The sequence below is a fragment of the Mobula hypostoma genome, chromosome 17 (assembly GCF_963921235.1).
Source record: "Mobula hypostoma chromosome 17, sMobHyp1.1, whole genome shotgun sequence".
Classification (NCBI taxonomy): domain Eukaryota; kingdom Metazoa; phylum Chordata; class Chondrichthyes; order Myliobatiformes; family Myliobatidae; genus Mobula; species Mobula hypostoma.
Genome location: NC_086113.1, coordinates 2,180,274 through 2,199,169, shown reverse-complemented (window position 1 = coordinate 2,199,169; position 18,896 = coordinate 2,180,274). Strand labels below are relative to the sequence as shown.

General features: G+C 41.8%; 1 protein-coding gene across 2 annotated transcripts in view; it reads left to right on the top strand.

Moving 5' to 3' along the window:
• Positions 1-5,330: 5,330 nt before the first annotated feature.
• The window catches only part of fam133b (family with sequence similarity 133 member B), a 52,740-nt gene continuing 39,174 nt past the window's right edge, over positions 5,331-18,896 (top strand). For both annotated transcript variants that reach the window (XR_010020726.1, XM_063069434.1), the window contains exons 1-3: positions 5,331-5,461; positions 10,657-10,754; positions 15,094-15,172. Coding sequence is in view for 1 of the 2 variants with exons in the window: in XM_063069434.1 (XP_062925504.1) it covers positions 5,438-5,461; positions 10,657-10,754; positions 15,094-15,172 (201 nt within the window). In the remaining variant the exon portion in view is untranslated. The remainder of the gene's footprint in view (positions 5,462-10,656; positions 10,755-15,093; positions 15,173-18,896) is intronic.

Here is an 18,896-nt window from a genome sequence, read left to right as displayed (position 1 = left end):
ATGTGCTATATATTTTCTATGTTCTATAAGAACATAAGAAATGGGAGCAGAAGTCGGCCATCTGGCCCTGAGAGCCTGCTCCGCCATTCAATAAGATCATGGCTGATCTGTCCATGGACTCATCTCCACCTACTTGCCTTTTCTCCATAACCCTTAATTCCCCTACTATGCAAAAATCTATCCAACCTTGTCTTAAATATTTCTACTGATGCAGCATCCACTGCTTCATTGGGCAGAGAATTCCACAGATTCACCAGCAGTTCCTCCTCATATCCATCCCAAATCTACTCCCCCAAATTTTGAGGCTATGTTCCATAGTTTTAGTCTCACCTGTGTGGAAACAACTTTCCTTCCTCTATCTTACCTATCCCTTTCATAACTTAACATGATCTCGGTCTCGGAGGCCAATGTTAGGCTGTCTCTAAAGAGAGTGAGCCCTCGCAAGGCGGAAGACCCCGGCAGATTACCTGGTAAGGCTCTGAAAACTTGTGCCAACCAACTGGTGGGATTATTCAAGGACATTTTCAACTTCTCACTGCTACAGGTGGAAGTTCCCACTTGCTTCAAAAAGGCAATAATTATACCAGTGCCCAAGAAGAATAATGTGGGATGCCTTAATAACTATCGCCCAGTAGCACTCACATCGACAGTGATGAAATGCTTTGAGACGTTGGTCACAACTATACTGAACTCCTGCCTCAGCAAGGACCTGGACCCATTGCAATTTGTCTATCATCACAATATGTCAACGGCAGATGCAATCTCAGTAGCTCTTCACACAGCTTTAGACCACCTGGACAACACAAACACCTACGTCAGGATGCTGTTCATCGACTATAGCTCAGCATTTAATACTGTCATTCCCACAATCCTGATTGAGAAGTTGCAGAACCTGGGTCTCTATACCTCCCTCTGTAATTGGATCCTTGACTTCCCAACCGAAAGACCACAGTCTGTGCGGATTGGTGATAATACCTCTCCCTCGCTGTCAATCAACGCTTGTGCACCTCAGGGATGTGTGCTTAGCCCACTGCTCTACTCTCTATACCCATGACTATGTGGCTAGGCATAGCTCAAATACCATCTATAAATTTGATGATGTTGGTAGAATCTTAGGTGGTGATGAGAGGGCATACAGGAGTGAGATATATGTACCAACCAGTGGAGTGGTGTCACTGGAAAAACCTCGCACTCAACATCAGTAAGACGAAAGAGCTAATTGTGGACTTCATGAAGGGTAAGATGAAGGAACACATACCAATCCTCATAGAGGGATCAGAAGTGGAGAGAGTGAGCAGTTTCAAGTTCCTGGGTGTCAAGACCTCTGAGGATCTAACCTGGTCCCAACATATCGATGTAGTTATAAAGAAGGCAAGACAGCAGCTATACTTCATTAGGAGTTTGAAGAGATTTGGTAAGTCAACAAATACACTCAAAAACTAATATTGATGTACTGTGGAGAGCATTCTGACAGGCTGCATTACTGTATGGTATGGGGGAGGAGGGTGGCTACTGCACAAGACCAACAGAAGCTGCAGGAGGTTGTAAATTTCATTAGCTCCATCTTGGGTACCAGACTACAAAGTACCCAGGACGGCTTCAAGGAGCGGTGTCTCAAAAAGGCAGCATCCATTATTAAGGACCTCCAGCACCCAGGGCATGCCCTTTTCTCACTGTTACCATCAGGTAGGAGGAACAGAAGCCTGAAGACACACACTCAGTGATTCAGGAACAGCTTCTTCCCCTCTGCTATCCAATTCCTAGATGGACACTGAATCCATGGACACTACCTCTTTTTTAAAAATATATAATATTTCTGTTTTTGCATGATTTTTAATCTATTCAATATACATATACCTTAATAGATATACTTATTTATTTATTACCTTTTCCTTCGATATTATGTATTGCATTGAACTGCTGCTGCTAAATTAACAAATTTCACAACACATGCCGGTGATAATAAACCTGATTCTGATTCTGATGTTTCTATAAGATCTGTCATTCTTCTGAATTTCAGCAAGTACAGTCCCAGGCAACTCCATCTCTCCTCATATCTAACCTCCTTATCTCTAGAATCAACCTGGTGAACTTCCTCTGCACCACCTCCAAAGCCAGTATATCCTTCCTCAAGTAAGGAGACCAGAACTGCACACAGTACTCCAGATGCAGCCTCACCAGTACCCTGTACAGTTGCAGCATAACCTCCCTGCTCTTAAATTCAATCCCTCTAGCAATGAAGGCCAACACTCCATTTGCCTTCTTGATAGCCTGCTGCACCTGCACACCAACCTTTTTTGATTCATGCACAAACACTCCCAAGTCCCTCTGCACAGCAGCATGCTGCAATTTTTACCAATTACGTAATAACCTGCTCTTTCATTTTTCCTTCCGAAGTGGATGACCTCACATTTACCAACTTTGTACTCCACCTGCCAGATCCTTGCCCACTCACTTAACCTATCTATATCTCTCTGCAGACTCTCTGTATCTTCTGGACACTTTGCTTTTCCATTCAATTTAGCATCATCAGCAAACTTAGATACACTACACTTAGTTCTCTCTTCCAGATCGTTAATATATATCGTTAACAGTTGTGGGCCCAGCACCGACCCCCACAGCACACCACTCACCACTGATTGCCACCCAGCATAGCACCCATGTATCCCAACTCTCTGCTTTCTATTAGTTAACAAATCCTCTATCCATGCTAATACATCACCCCAACTCTATGCATCCTTATAGAGAAGTCTTCTATGCGGCACCTTATCGAACACCTTCTGGAAATCGAAGTGAATAACGTCCATCTGTTCCCTTCTATCCAATGTGCTCATTATATCCTCAAAGAACTCCAGTAAGTTTTCCCTGGACTTTATTCCCTGGAGTGAGGGAAAATAAGAGGGAGATTTTGAGAGAGGTATACAAAATTATGCAGAGTATAGATATGGTAAATGCGAGTAGGCATTCTCCACTGAGGTTGGGTGAGACTAGAAGAAGAGGTCATAGGTTGAGTGTGGTGGGTGGGTGAGTGTGGAATGAACTGTCAGAAAAGGTGGTGCATGTGGGTTCGATTGCAATAATAAAAGAAATTTGGATAAGTACCTGTATCATTCTATAGTTATCCAGTGTGAGGATGGACTGCCACGGTATTGTGAGGAAATTTGGATAATTGAGGTTTTGCTGGCCTCCTTTGATCTCTCTCATGGGGCTGATGGTGTACAGCTCAACTTTCAAGGCTACATGTCTTCGAACATTTTTGTTTGTGCCCACAGAGAATCCACAGAGTTCATAATGTACGAACTTTTTTTTAACCTTTCTTGTTGCCTTTGACAATTGTATAGATAGGAAGAAAAGCTATACTGTGACACACACAAAATGCTGCAGGGAACTCAGGAGGTCAGGCAGCATCATTGGGCTCGGTGCTGCAGCCGTTCTGGCTATTTCCATTCATTCGAAACACAGAGGTGTGAAGGAGGATGTTTACTCTAACTGCAGCAGGGAGGAGATTATTCTACATGGTGTTTCAATAATACAAATATCTGATAACATCAGTAGATTGTCTAACTACATCACTTACTTCACAAATGCATACAACTGGACTGAATGGCCACTTTGTTAGGTACATCTCTTCACCTGCTTGTTAATCCAGATATCTAACCGGCCAGTCATGTGACATGCAGAGATGGTCACGAAGTTTAGTTGTTGTTCAGACCAAACATCAGAATGGGGAAGAAATTTGATCTAGGTGACTTTGACCATGGAATGATCATTGGTGCTAGACTGGGTGGTTTGAGTATCTCAATGTACATTGTACAATGTATGGTGTATAATGTACCATATATATATATATATATATATATGTAGTATAGAATATATATAATCCCTCTCACACTCACACTCTCTCTCACACACACACACAAAACCAGGTTTAGGAACAGTTGTTACCCCACAACTATCAGGCCTCAGACCCAGAGGGTTCACGTTTAAGAATTCTATACTCATGTTTTCAACATTATTTATTATTTTATCATTTTTTGCTGTTATTTGTTATTATTATTTGCTTTTGTCTGTACGCACACAGTCTGCCTTTGCTCACTGGTTGTCCATCTTTGTGTGTAGTTTCTCACTGACACTATTGAAGTTCTTTGTTCTACTGTGAATGTCTGCAAAAATGAATCTCAGGGCAGTAGATGGTGGCCTGTATCTGTGCTTTAATAGTAATTTTACTTTGAACTTTGATCTGGAGCAATGAAGAGCATCCTGATGTATGCATCGTCACTCTCCAGTTGTTCCAGGATTGAGTGATGTGCCAATGAAATAGCATCTGCTGTGGACCTGTTCTGGCGGTAGGTAAATTGGAGTTCATCTAAGTCACTTCTCAGGCAGAAGTTGATATCTTTCATTGCTATCCTCTCAAAACACTTCATCACTGTGGATAAGTGCTACTGGATGGTGACGGTCATTAAGGCTGGCTTCCATATTCTTCTTAGGCACTGGTATAACTGAAGCCTGCTTGAAGCAGGTGGGTACCTCAGATTGCCAAAGTGAGAGGTTAAAGATCTCAGTGAGCACCCCAGCCAGTTGATCAGCACAGGTCTTCAGTACTCGGCCAGGCACCACGTCTGCGCCAGATGCTTTTTGTGGTGGTTTCATTCTCATGAAGGCTGCTAGCAAGTCACCTCAGACTGAAATCACAGGATCATCTGGGTCTGTGGGAGTTAGTAATGTCCAGATCACCGCACCATCTTATATTCTATTGTCAACCTGCACTGTTAATTGTACTGCAATACTTTATTCTGCAGTCTGTTATTATTTTACCATGTCCTACTTCAATGAACTGTGTAATGATTTTAAATTCCGCAGCGTTATTACTTCAGAGGGCCTGTTCCTATGACAGCATGTAAGTGCAACTACAAAGGACGCGTGTTTGCACTATGAATGTGATTTGTAATTTATGTCCTTGCAATGTTCTCTTACTGCAGAATATCACAGTTTAGGGGTTGTGGCAGCGAACCGTGCGAACAGCAGCTCAGAGACTTTGGAGCAAACCGGACGCCGCGTTTTCCCGCCGCCGGACGAGTGACGTCGCATGAGAGGAACCGGCGGCGACAGTGACGTCACACATGCGGACGCGTGGTAGCTCGCGGCAGGCGGAGGACGTCACACGTGCGGATGCGGCTGGCGCTAGTGCCGGATAGAGAGACGTCACACGTGCGGATGCGGCAGGGGCTAGCGTCAGGCGACGTCATACGTGCGAACTTTGAGGGGAGCGGACAGCAGCAAGTGACGCCAGGCGTGTGGACGCTGTAGCGCAGGCGCAGTAGGGAGCCTGGGCTGACAGGCGGTTCCCTTTGAAGGAGATGCGCTTGGTTCGCGCAGGCGCGTCGATCCGAGCCGGGGGGAGTTCAGGCGGTGGTGGCGGCGTTAGGCCGGGACCATGGGGAAACGGGATAATCGAGTGGTGAGTATCTCCTTCCCTTCCTGGCAGCTGACGTGACGGCCGAGTTCCGTGCTGAGCGCTGAGCTACCGCGGTGTGAGGAAGACCCGGGCCTACAGCTTCGAGCCCCCCTCCGCTCCTCGGCCTCAGCTTCAGTCCACGGCATCTCCTGCGCCCTTCGGTTGAGACTGTCATTCTGCAAATAATCCGGTCAGTCTTCTCCCGGCAGGACTGTCTCCCTGATTGTCAGGTTTTATGTTCAGTGGATCCACGGACTGGGCGTTGAGACTGGTCTCTGCGCACCTCTGGCGGCAATGATTTGAAGGTTCTGCTAAATTACAGTAGATTGCTAAATTTATTGTCAGATTTACCGAGTTAGAGTGAAGAACTTTGTTTTAGGTGTCATCCATACAGATCAATTCATTACACAGTGTATTGATGCAATAGTACAGGTTAAAAAAAAAGCAACATAATGCAGAAACACATATCAAAGTTGCTGGTGAACGCAGCAGGCCAGGCAACATCTGTAGGAAGAGGTACAGTCGACGTTTCAGGCCGAGACCCTTCGTCAGGACTAACTGAAGGAAGAGTTAGTAAGAGCAAGAATAAAGTGTTGATTACCACCCAGGACATGCTGTCTTCTCGCAGCTACCATCAGGAAGGAGGTACAGAAGCCTCAGGTCCTACACCACCAGGTTCAGGAATAGTTATTACCCCTCAATCATCAGGCTTTTGAATGAGAATCAAGTTTAATATCACTAGCATATGTCGTGAAATTTGTTAACTTTGCAGCAGCAGTACATGATAAATTTAGGAAAAAACTGAATTACATGAAGTATATATTGTTAAGTAGTGCAAAAACAGAAATAAAAAATACTGAGGTAGTGTTCATGGGTTCAGTGTCCATTTAGAAATAGGATGGCAGAGGGGAAGACGCTGTTCCTGAATCTCTGCATTTGTGCCTTCAACTTCGGTACCTCCTTCCTGATGGTAGCAATGAGAAGAGGACATGCTGTCGGTCATGGAGGTCCTTGACATTGGAGCTGCTTTTCTGAGGTACCACTCCTTGAAGATACCTTTGATACTAAAGAGGCTAGTGCCCATGATGGAACTGACTAATTTTACAATGCTCTGCGGCTCACTTCGATCCTGTGCAGTAGAACCTCCATACCAGACAGTGATGCAGCTAGCTAGAATGCTCACAAGTGCTTTTTTTATATTATGAAGACACATAGTCCTCTTTTATTGTCATTTAGTAATGCATGCATTAAGAAATGATACATTATTTCCTCCGGTGTGATATCACAAAACACAGGTCAAACCAAGACTGAAAAAACTGACAAAACCACATAATTATAACAGTATAACAATACCGTAACTTGATGAAGAAGTCCATGAGCACAGTAAAGTTCAAAGTCTCTCAAATGTCCCACATCTCACGCAGACGGGAGAAGGAAGAAAAACTCTCCCTGCCATGCCGACCACAATCCAACTCTGAGTCATCTGAAAACTTCGAGCTCTGATCACCTCTCCGACACCGAGTACTGAGCGCCATCTCTGTCTGAACGATTTGACCTCTTTCTCGGTCGCCAAAAGCAGGCAAGGCCGGGGATTTTGAGGCCTTCCCTCTGAAAGATTCCCGACCGCGCAGTAACGACAGCAGCGAACGGGCGTTTCAGAAATTTCTCCAGGTGTTCCTCTGTGCTTTCACGTCCATTCTCCATCAAATCAGAATTGTCCACGGCCCCTATTTAACAGATACGATATCATTTTTCACTGGAGGGCTGCGCATACACAGGCGCACTGCCATCTTGCCTAGGTGACAAACCAAATCTCCTCAAACTCCTGATGAAATATAGCCACTGTCATGCATTCTTTATAACTGCATCGATGTATAGGGATAAGATTAGATCGCAGAGATATTGACACCCAGGAGCTTTCACTCTCTTCACTTGTGATCGCTCTACGTGGATTGGTTTGTGTTCCTTCATCTTACCCTTTCTGAAGTCCACAATCAACTCTTTGGTCTTACTGATGTTGAGTGCAAGGTTATTACAGGTGTCCCCTGCTTTTCAAACATTCGCTTTACGAAACCTCACTGTTACGAAAGACCTGCATTAGTACCCTGTTTTCGCTTTTAGAAGGTGTTTTCACTGTTATGAAAAAAAAATCAGCGCGCGGGGAAAATCAGTGCGCGCCCCAAGCAGCCGCTCTCCCCCGGATTCGGAACACCATTCTCGCCAGCATTGCTTAAACACGTGCCTGTGAACAGCCGATGATTGCAAGATGAGTTCTAAGGTATTGGAAAAGCCTAAAAGAGCTCGTAAGGGTGTTACACTTAGCGTAAAACTAGATATAATTAAGCATTTCGATCGTGGTGAATGAAGTAAGGACTAAGTGAGTTTGGCTTGTGGAAGCTGATGAACATGATGTTGAAGAGGTTTTGGCATCCCAAGAACTGATAGATGAAGAACTGATGCAATTGGAAGAGGAAAGGATAACAATTGAAACTGAATGTAGTAGTGAACGGACCGAAAGTGAAGTCGTCCAAGAACTGAACGTGAAGCAACTGCGTGAGATTTTCGCTGCAATAATAAAGTATGACTTTAATTTTGAAAGGGTACGTAGGTTTAGGGGATATTTGTAGGATGGTTTGAGTCCTCACAATGAACTGTATGATAGAAAAATGCGCAAGGCTCAGCAGCCAAGCAAGCCTTCCACATCAGCCACAGCAGATGACGAACCTCGACCTTTGACATCGAGGCGGGCAGTCATAGGAGAAGATGAGCTGCCTGTTCTAATGGAAACAGACGACGAGATGACACCCCAGTGTCCCACCACCCCGCGAGTCGCGGAGAATGCAGCGGTAGCCGGGAGGCACACAGCACTTCTTTAAGAAAAAACCCGAAATAAACATGCTAATTAATTAGATGCTGCCCGACACGTAATTGTCAGCCCAGATCAGAGACGATGCAATTGGAAATCGGCACTGATCTGGGCCGACAATTACGGGCGGCACCTAATTAATTAGCATGTTTATTTCAGCTTTTTTCTCTTAAAGATGTGCTGGATGCCTCCCGGCTACCGCTCTACCCCTGCATGCTTCGCGGTTCAGTATCTGTTGGCGGCCTGGAGGCTGGGGGCCCCTGCACCACCCAACCTGCGACAACTCAGCCTAACATACCATCATCAGTGTGCTCGGTGCTGTCTTCCCAATTCCGGTAAGTGATATTACACTGTGCATACATTATTTCTACTTTATATAGGCTGTTATTTGGTATGATTTGGCAGCTTCATAGTTTAAAGGTTACTGGAGAGTGCTGCGCCGTGTTTTTGCCAACGGCGCTTGCGCATGATTTTCGCTACAGAGAACAGCGCAGTAATGATTGGGGAAAAGTATTTCTACTTTATATAGGCTGTGTATTTATCATATCATTCCTGCTTTTGCTATATGTTACTGTTATTTTAGGTTTTATGTGTTATTTGTCATGATTTGGGAGGTTATTTTTGTGTCTGCGAATGCTCACAAATTTTTCCCATATAAATGGTAATTGCTTCTTTGCTTTATGACATTTCGACTTACGAACCATTTCATAGGAACGTTCTACCTTCGGATGGTGGGGGAAACCTGTATTGCTACACCACCCAACTAGTTGGTATACAGTATCTCACTCTTCTACACCCTGTCGTCACCATCTGAGATTCTGCCAGCAGTGGTTGTATCATCAGCGAATTTATAAATGGTATTTGAGCTATACCTAACCAAGTAGTAATGAGTGTAGAGAGAATAGAGCAGTGGGCTAAGCACACACCCCTGAGGTATCTGCAGACATCGTAGTTCTTACAGTTAGGAAGTTGTGGATCCAGTTGCAGAGGAAAGTACAGAGGCTCAGTTTTTTGTAGATTATCGATCAGGGCTGTGGGAATGATGGTGTTAAATGCTAAGCTATAGTCAATGAACAGCTTCCTGACATGGGAGTTTGTGTTGTATCAGAGTGGATAAGTTTACTCGCCCCATCACTAAACTGTTCCCACAGCCTATGGACTTACTTTCAAGGACACTTCATCTCATATTCTTGATATATATTGTTTATTTTATTGTTTTGTTTTTTTAATATTTGCATAGTTTGTCATCTTTTGCACACTGGTTGTGTGTCAAGTGTGTTCTTTCATGTGTGTTTCTTTGTATTTACTGTGAATGCCTGTAAGAAAATGAATTTCAGGCTTGTATATGTTCACATATATGTACTTTGATAATAAGTTTATTTTGAACTTTGAGAATGTATAGTGCAGGCAGACAATGCAGATTGGAATTGGTTTATTATTATCACATGTACTGAGATACAGTGAGAAGCTGATCCTATACTGTTCATATAGATCAGGCATTACACTGTAAACTGAGATAGAACAAGGTAAAACAGAGTCCTGCATAAAGTATAGTGCAGGTAAACCTTGAGTTGCAAGATCAGAATGATGTAAATTGTAAGGCCAAGAGTCCATCTAGTCATTCCAGGTCATGATCTCAGGAAGTTGTCTTGCAGTCATTGTCCCATTAATAAGACACTTTTAGTGAAGTTGCAAAAAAATAAATTCAAAATTGTTAGGCACTTGTGGATCTTGCCGTTCTATCATTGGACATCATCTGTGACTCTTGCTATAACGGTGAGAGGAGAAAACCATTTCTAAACGTGAACCTTGATGTTTCCTCTGGCATTCCCATGGCGGGGGAGTCTAGGACAAGAGGGCACAGTCTCAGAATAGAGGGGCATCCATTTAAAACAGATGCTGAGAAATTTCTTTAGCCAGAGGGTGGGTGAATTTGTGGAATTTGTTACCACATGCAGCTGCAGAGGCCAGGTCATTGGGTGTATTTAAGGCAGAGATTGATAGGTTCTTGATTGGACATGGCATCAAAGGTTACAGGGAGAAGGCCGGGGAGTGGGGTTGAGGAGGAGGGAAAAAGGATCAGCCATGATTGTATGACGGTGCAGACTTGAAGAGCTAAATGGCCTTATTCTGCTCCTATGTCTTATGGTCTTGTGGTCAGAGAGAACCTTATGAATGAAGTAAGGACTGTATTTCTAAAAAAAAAGTGACTAGATCAGCAACCCATATTAAATGGTTATCTGCAGTCCTCCTGTTCTAAGCACATGGCTGTGTAACAGCTTTATAAAGCCTGTAAATACTTGCTCCAGTTATCTTCTTGTTCTCCTTCTAGGCCTTTGTTAATCCAGTAGCTCTCGCAAGAGCTCGTGGTCCTGCTCCATCGTCAGGACCATCGATACAGGATTACTTAAGTCGACCAAGACCTACTTGGTAAGAGTAACAGCTATATTTTCTGAATTTCTCAAATATTTTCTTTGTCACATTGCAGTATGTATGATACCTTGGGGCATTCAGTGTTGTAAAAATGTATAAAACTCTAATATATATGTATATAGCATTTTAGTTTGTCTCATTAGATCTAGCCTGGAGTTCACAGACCCCTTGGTTATTGGTCTCATTAGGGTTAATGACATAAAAAAAGGTTGGGGACCCCTGCATTAAATTCTTAAGTTTTGAGTGCTAACCGTTACTCAGGTTAACTTTCAAACATAAATATTTGCTGTTTGGCCATACAAGTTGTACGTTCACTACTCACATCTGTTCAAAGCATCTCGGAATCAGAGTCAAGGTTTAATATCTCCAGCATATGTTGTGAAATTTGTGGTTTTGCAGTAGCAGTACATTGCAATACCATAATAAAAACTGTAAATTACAAGTGGAAATACATTTATAAAACTAAATTAAATAAGTAGTGCAAAAACAGAGTTAGATATGTTGAGGTAGTGTGCATGGGTTCATTGTCCATTCAGAAATCTGACGGCAGTGGGAAAGAAGTTGGCTCTAAAACATTGAGTGTGAGGCTTTAGGCTCTTGTACCTACTCCCTGATGATAGCAATGAGAAGAAGGCAAGTCCTGGGTCATGGGGGTCCTTCATGATGGATACGGTCTTTTTGAGAGACTTTACTAAATAAAAATTTTCAGCTCTAATACATAAAAGGGAGCTGTTCCATCTCTGTGTTGGTATTCAGGGGTGATAAGATCCTGGCAGATGGAAGGCTTTCCTTTGCCACTGTGTTCAATGGAATTGATCTGGATGAAGAGTTTTTGTGATAATAAGAGTTAATGATATTCATGAAGGATCCAGAGTTTCTCCTCTTCATATTAAAGAGTTGAAAAACTGTTTAGTGATTATAACTTCAATAGCAATAAAGCTACTCTTTAAAGATCTTAATCTAAATGGTGCTAAATGTTTGGAGAAATGGTAATATCAATTTATTTTTAATGTTGAAGCAAAATATTCCCTTTTCATTATTCTAAGATATTTCTTTTCAAATACTCATTCCAGTTTTATTGCATGTAAAATATTGTATTAGATTTCCATTTCACTGCTAGACTTCTAGGTAATCATAACTTGTTACTTTCTTTGTAGTATGTTTCTCACCATAAATTGTTGCCCCTCTGGCTAATATTCACATCATATATGTTGATAACAGACATAACTTAATCCTCCATGGCCTGCTTTGTTTTAAATTGCTCTAATAGATAACTGAATTGCAATCATTGTTAAGATGTTTTTACTCTCCCTTTGAACATGCATGCTAATCAGTGTGCATTTGGTCAAGTTCAGCTAATGCCACAGCAGCTGTCACTTGTATCTTATCTGTGGTACAGCTGTTCAGCTGTGTTAATTTGTGCCTTGAGTAGAGCAATATTGTAAAGTAATTCTTAAAACGTTGATTCAGGTTTCAAAGAAAGTTTAGTTTGTAGCACTGGAGGTGTTGCTGCTTTGAGGTTTCGTGTTAAAAGGATTTCTGTTTTAAATACAGTGGATTCCAATTAATTGGGACACATTGGGACCAGTACATTTTGGCCCAATTAAGCGGCTGTCCCAATCATGGAAAAGTTAAAATGTATTTAAAAGACCAACTACTGTTTAACTGAGTATCAAATTATGTATTTAAATGAAATATGGAACAAATTAGAACATTACCAATATTACTACAGTATTATAAAGCTATGTATTAGTTCCTGATAGTTATTGATAGAGTAATTCATCTAATGTACATTGCTCTGTTCTTTTGATTGACTTTAAATGAACAAAATCAATGAACCTAGTGCAGATCATGAACTGCCTTCATACAATGCTTTTGACGAATGCGTCTTCCAAATCTTCATTTTCATCGTAACATTCAAGATGTTTGTTGATTCCATCAAATGCTTTGTAGTTCCAAACTTGTTGGAATTAGTGACATTGTTTTATTTTAACTTCCAGCCGTCTGGCATCTCTAAACCTGAATGTTTGAAACCGCAGTGAGCAAAGCAGTTCTGAATTGTCTTTACTGCTTATTTCTCGCTAACTACCAGTTACAAAAATCATTGCTTTTTGGACATAACACAGACAACTGACGCTATCTTTAAAAACTGTTTCCTCTAAGTACAGTGTAGTGTCTAACACTCTGTTTAAATAGATTTGCCTTGCAAATGATTAAACATTCCCCCTTTCATCTTTCATCTATGCCCTCTAATATTTGATATTTCCATTCAGGTGGGGGGGGGAGTTGGTGAGGAAGCTCTTTCTATCTCCCTTATGCTTCATTATTTTACAACTTACTCCTACCTGTTTGATTCTCGGCCGTCGACACTCCAGAGAAAACAATTTTTCTGACCATTCCTTATGCTATTACTTTCTAATCCAGGCACATCCTGGTAGACCTCTTCTACACCCTTTCCAAAGCTTCTGAATCCCACTTACAATACAGCAGCCTGAATTCTGCACAATTCTCCAGATGTGGCCTAAGCAGTGCTTTATACAACTGCAACATAACTTCCCGTCTTGAGTATATACTATATGCCCTGATCAATAAAGGCCAGTATCTACTGGTTGCAAATTTCAAGGAACTATGGACTAGCACCCTAAGATCCCTCTGGACATTAGCACTCCTAAGGGCCAGCCACTTGCCATTTACTTGCCTTTTACATTTGACCTCCCTCACATTTGTCTGGATTAAACTCATCTGCCATATTTTTGCTTATATTTCCAACAGATCTTTATCCTTCTGTGATCTTTGACAACGTTCCTCACTATAAAAAAACTTGAAATGTTTCGTCATTTGCAGACTGACTAATCAACCCACCTAAAGTTTTGTCTGGATCATTTGTATATTTCACAAACTAGAGGTCTGAGCACGGTTCCCTGGAGAACAACACTGGTCACGGACTTCCAGGCAGAAAAATACCCCTCTACCACTACCCTCTGTCCTCTATGGCCAAGCCAGATTTGAACAAAATCTACAATGAAATCTAGATCCCATATTCTTTAATCTTCCGGATCAACATTCTATGAGAGATTTTGTCAAATGCTTTTTACTGAAGTCCATTTAAGCAGCATTCACTGCCCTACCCTTATCAATGGTCTCCATCGCCCCGGTCAACTCAGTACGATATGATCTTCCCCTACACAAAACTGTGCTGGAAATCCCTAATAAATCCATGCTTTTCCCCACGCATGTAAATCCTTTCCCTCAGAATCTGCACCCCCCCTCACCTTTCCCTGGGTAGCCACAACAGACGACCCCACAGCATTTGGGCCCGGATCTTGCATGTACTACTTTTTCCATGTACTTAAGTTTACAAAATCTCCCATCGTCCAAGGTTCTCAAACCTTGCCATCCTTGTCTTTCTTCCTCTCAGGAAGATGTTCTGACTTCTAACCAGCTGGCCTTTAAACAACTCGCATGTTAGATGTGGACTTAACCAGTGACAGCTATTCCTAGTCTACTGTCCTCAGCTTCTGCCTGATACTATTGTAATTAGCCTTTCCCCAATTCAGTTCCTTTTTGAAGTCCAGTCTACCCTTATGCTTATGCATGACTATCTGAAAACTTAAAGTTGTGAGCCAGAATTATGGCCCAAAATATCAACTGTTCCTTCCTTTCCATAGATGCTGCCTGATCCGCTAGGTTCCTCCAACATTTTGTATGTGGTACTCTGGATTTCCAGCATCTGCAGAATCTCTCATGTTAAAGTTATGATCAAGTTTTTCTTGTTGGCTATTGTCAGAGCAGAACTGATTAAACACAGTTTGCACAGCTGTTTTCAATCTTGTTTCTCAAATATAAATACTTCTGTGGAGATTGCAGTTTGTACTTCAGTGAAGGTGTTTGTTACTTCTACTGTACCACTTGTAGTTATTGTTAACCACATTAGCCTAATGCTATTACAGCTCAGGGCACTGGAATTCAGACTTAATTTCTGCTGGCATCTGTAAGGAGATTGTACTTTCTCCCCGTGGCCACGTAGCGTTCCTCTAGTGCTCCAGTTTCCTCCAAAAGTCCAAAGGTGTACTGGTTGGTAGTTAATTGGTCAATGTAAATTGTTCTTTCATTAGGTTAGTGTTAAATTGGTGGGCTATTCAACAGTGTGGTTCATTGGGCCAGAAAGGCCTGTTCTACGCTGTACCTCTAAATAAAAATTAAATAAAATCATCCTGACCTCAAAGGCAATATACAGCTCTTTTAATATTTTCTGAATATTTGAGTGCTTTTCTGAACATTTCTGATATCATTAGCTGTAAATGGCTGGAAAATAATTAGTTTCATATCCTTTCAGGGAAGAATTAAAAGAGCAGCTGGAAAAGAAGAAGAAAGGTTCTAAAACCCTTGCAGATTTTGAAGAGAAAATGAATGAGGTTTGTTAATGCATTATTGGAAATATAAGTGTCTCTCGATTAACCATATTTTGTTCATTTGTTCTGTCTGTGATCATAAGACATTGGAGCAGATGCCATACGGCACATCAAGTCCGCTCCACCATTCCATCATGGATGATACGTATATTATCACTTTCAATCCCATTCTACTGCTGTCTCCCTGGAACTTCTGACGTCCTGGCTAATCAAGAACCTATCAACCTCTATTTTAAATATACTCAACAACTTGGCCCCCATAACAGTCTTGGAAAAGAATTTCACAGATTCACTACCCTCTGGCTAGAGAAATTCTTTCTCATCTCAGTTCTAACCCATCTTTTCTCAGATAAGGGATGCAAAACTGTTCACAATACTCCAACAGAGGTCGAATCAATGCCTTATCAAGCCTCAGCATTACATCCTTGTATATTCTAGTCCTCTCAAAATGAATATTAACATTACATTTGCCTTCTTTACCACCAACTCAACCTGCAAATTAACCTTTAGAGAATTCTGTACAAGGACTCCAAGTTCCTTTCTACTTATGATTTCTGAATTTTCTCAGTTTAGAAAATAGTCTACATCTATATTCCTTTTACCCCAGTGCATGACCATACACTTCCTGATACTATATTCCATTTGCCACTACTATGTCCATCCTTCTAATCTGTCTTAATCTTTCTGCAGACTCCCTGCTTGATCAACACTACCTGCCTCTCCACCTATCTTTGTATCACCTGCAAACTTGGCCACAAAGCCAACAAATCCGTTATCCAGATTGTTGGCATATAACGTGAAAAGAAGCAGCCTCAATTCTGACCCCCACTTGCTGCTGGTAGACAACCAGAAAAGCCACCCTTTCCACTCTTTGCCTCCTGCCAATCAGCCAATGCTCTATCCATGCTAATATCTTTCCTGTAATACCATGAGCTCTTATCTTGTTAAGTAGCCTCATGGGTGGCACCTTGTCAAATACCTTCAGAAAATACAAGTAGACAAGTGGACTTTGTCTATCCTGCAAGCAGTGAGGTAGTGTACGTGGGTTCATTGTCCATTCAGAAATCTGACAGCACTGGGACAGACGCTATTCTTAAAATGTTGAGTATGTGTCTTCAAACTCTTGTACCACCACCTTGAGCATGTCCTCAGTGATGAGAATCCTTAATAATAGATGCCATATTTTTGAGGCATCGTCTTTTGAAGATGTCCTCGATACTGGGGAGGCTGGCACACATGGTGGAGATGGCTGAGTTTACAACTTTCTGCAGCTTTTTCCAATCCTGTGCACTGGTCCCTCCATACCAGACAGTGGTGCAGACAGAGCTCTCTACAGTATATCCGAAGAAACTTGTCTTTGGTGACATACCAGTTGTCCTCAAACTCCTCATAAAATATAGCTGCTGTCGTGCCTTTGTTGTTAATCCATCGATATGTTCAGCCCAGGATAGAATCTCGAAGATGTTGATACCCAGGAACTTGAAGCTGTTTACTCTTTGCACTGCTGATCCTTTGATGAGGTGTGTGTTACCTTGACTTCCCCTTCATGAAGTTCACAATCAATTCCTTAATCTTACTGAACATTGAGTGCAAGGTTGTACCTGCCATTTTCACCGTTTTTCCAGAATGAAAATTAAAACCTAAATATTTAAGTATTGAAAGCATCAAACAGCTAAAAACTGAAAATATCAGACTACATTTAATTGCTTTAAAAAGCTATTAACACAAAATGTCAGTTCTTTTGCATCACCTGCCATCACAATGCAGTGTTGACATTTAACAATGCAGAAACCATCCGGCATGCCATATCCCAGAACAATAGGAATTATATATTCTTAAATAAACATCAATTAAAACAAGGGAAAATCTGCAGATGCTGGAAAGTCAAGCAACACATACAAAACGCTGAGTTCCTCAGCAGAATTAAGCTATTCCATGATGGCTGATCCCGTGTCCCACTCTAACCCCATACACCTGCTCTCTCGCCATATCCTTTGACGCCCTGACCGATCAGGAAACTATCAACTTCCACCTTAAGTATATGCATGGACTTAGCCTCCATCTCAGTGTATGGCAGAGCATTCCATGGATTTACTGATCTCTGGCTTTAAAATAGTTCCTCCTTACCTCTGTTCTAAAGGGTTGTCCCTCAGTTTTGAGTCTGTGCCCTCTAGTTCTGGATACCCCCACCATAGGAAACATTCTCTTCACATCCACCCTATCTAGTCCTTTCAACATTCGGTAGGTTCCAGTGAGATCCCTCTGCATTCTTCTAATTCCAGTGAGTACAAGCACAAAGCTGCCAAATGGTCCTCATATGTTAACCCCTTCATTCCCAAAATCATCCTCATGAAACTACGTTGAACTCTCTCCAATGACAACACATCTTTTCTGAGATATGGGGCCCAAACCTGTTAACAATACTCCAGATGTGGCCTAACTAGTGTCTTATAAAGGCTCAGCATTATCTTGCTTTTATATTCTATTCCCATTGAAATAAATGCCAACATTGTATTTGCCTTCTTTACTACAGACTCAACGAGTAAATTAACTTCCTTGGGGGTCTTGCAGTAGGACTTTTAAGTCCCTCTGCACCTTTTTGAACCTTCTCCCCATTTAGATAATAGTCCACACTTATTGTTCCTTTTACCAAAATGCATTATCGTACATTTCTCAACACTGTATTCCATCTGCCATTTTTTTTGCCCATTCTTCCAATTGGTCTTAAGTCCTGCCACAATCACATTGCATCTTCACCTACCCTTCCACCTGTCTTCATATCATCCGCAAACTTTGCTAAGAAGCCATCAATTCCATTATCCAAATCATTGACAAACAATGTGAAAAGCAGCAGTCCCAGTGCTGATCCTTGAGGAACACCACTAGTCACTGGTAGCCAACCAGAAAAAGACCCTGTTATTCCCATTTGCTGCCTCCTGACTCTCAGCCATTCCAGAATCAGAATCGGGTTTATTATGACTGGTATGTGTCATGAAAGTTGTTAACTTAGCAGCAGCAGTTCAAAGCAATACATAATATAGAAGAGAAAATAAATCAATTACAGTATATGTATATTGAATAAATTAAAAATCATGCAAAAACAAATATTATTTAAAAAGTGAGGTAGTGTTCATGGGTTTATTGTCCATTTAGGAATCAGATGGCAGAGGGGAGGAAGCTGTTCCTGAATCACTGAGTGTGTGCCTTCAGTCTTCTGTACCTCCTACCTGATGGTAACAATGAGAAAAGGGCATGTCCTGGGTGCTGGGGGTTCTTAATAATGGACGCTGCCTTTCTGAGACACCGCTCTCCTTGAAGATGTCCTGGAGCCAACTAAATATATGACCCTGTTCAACTTCTTTTGGTCCTATGCAATAGCCCCACCATACCAGACAGTGATGCAGCCTGTCAAAATGCTCTCCACAGTACATCTTTAGAAATTTTTGAGTGTTTTTGTTGATATACCAAATCTCTTCAAACTCCTAACGAGGTATCCACTATCCATGCCACTATCTTTCCTGTAATGCCACAGGATTTTATCTTGTTAAGCAGCCTCATGTGTGGCCTCTTATCAAATGCTTCTGAAATTCCAAGTAAATGGATCTATTGCCTCTCCTTTGTCCACCTTGCTTGTAACTTCTTCGAAGAATTCTAACAGATTTGTCAGACAGGATTTCCCTTTACAGAAACCATACTGACTTTGATTTATTTTATCATTCGTCTCCAG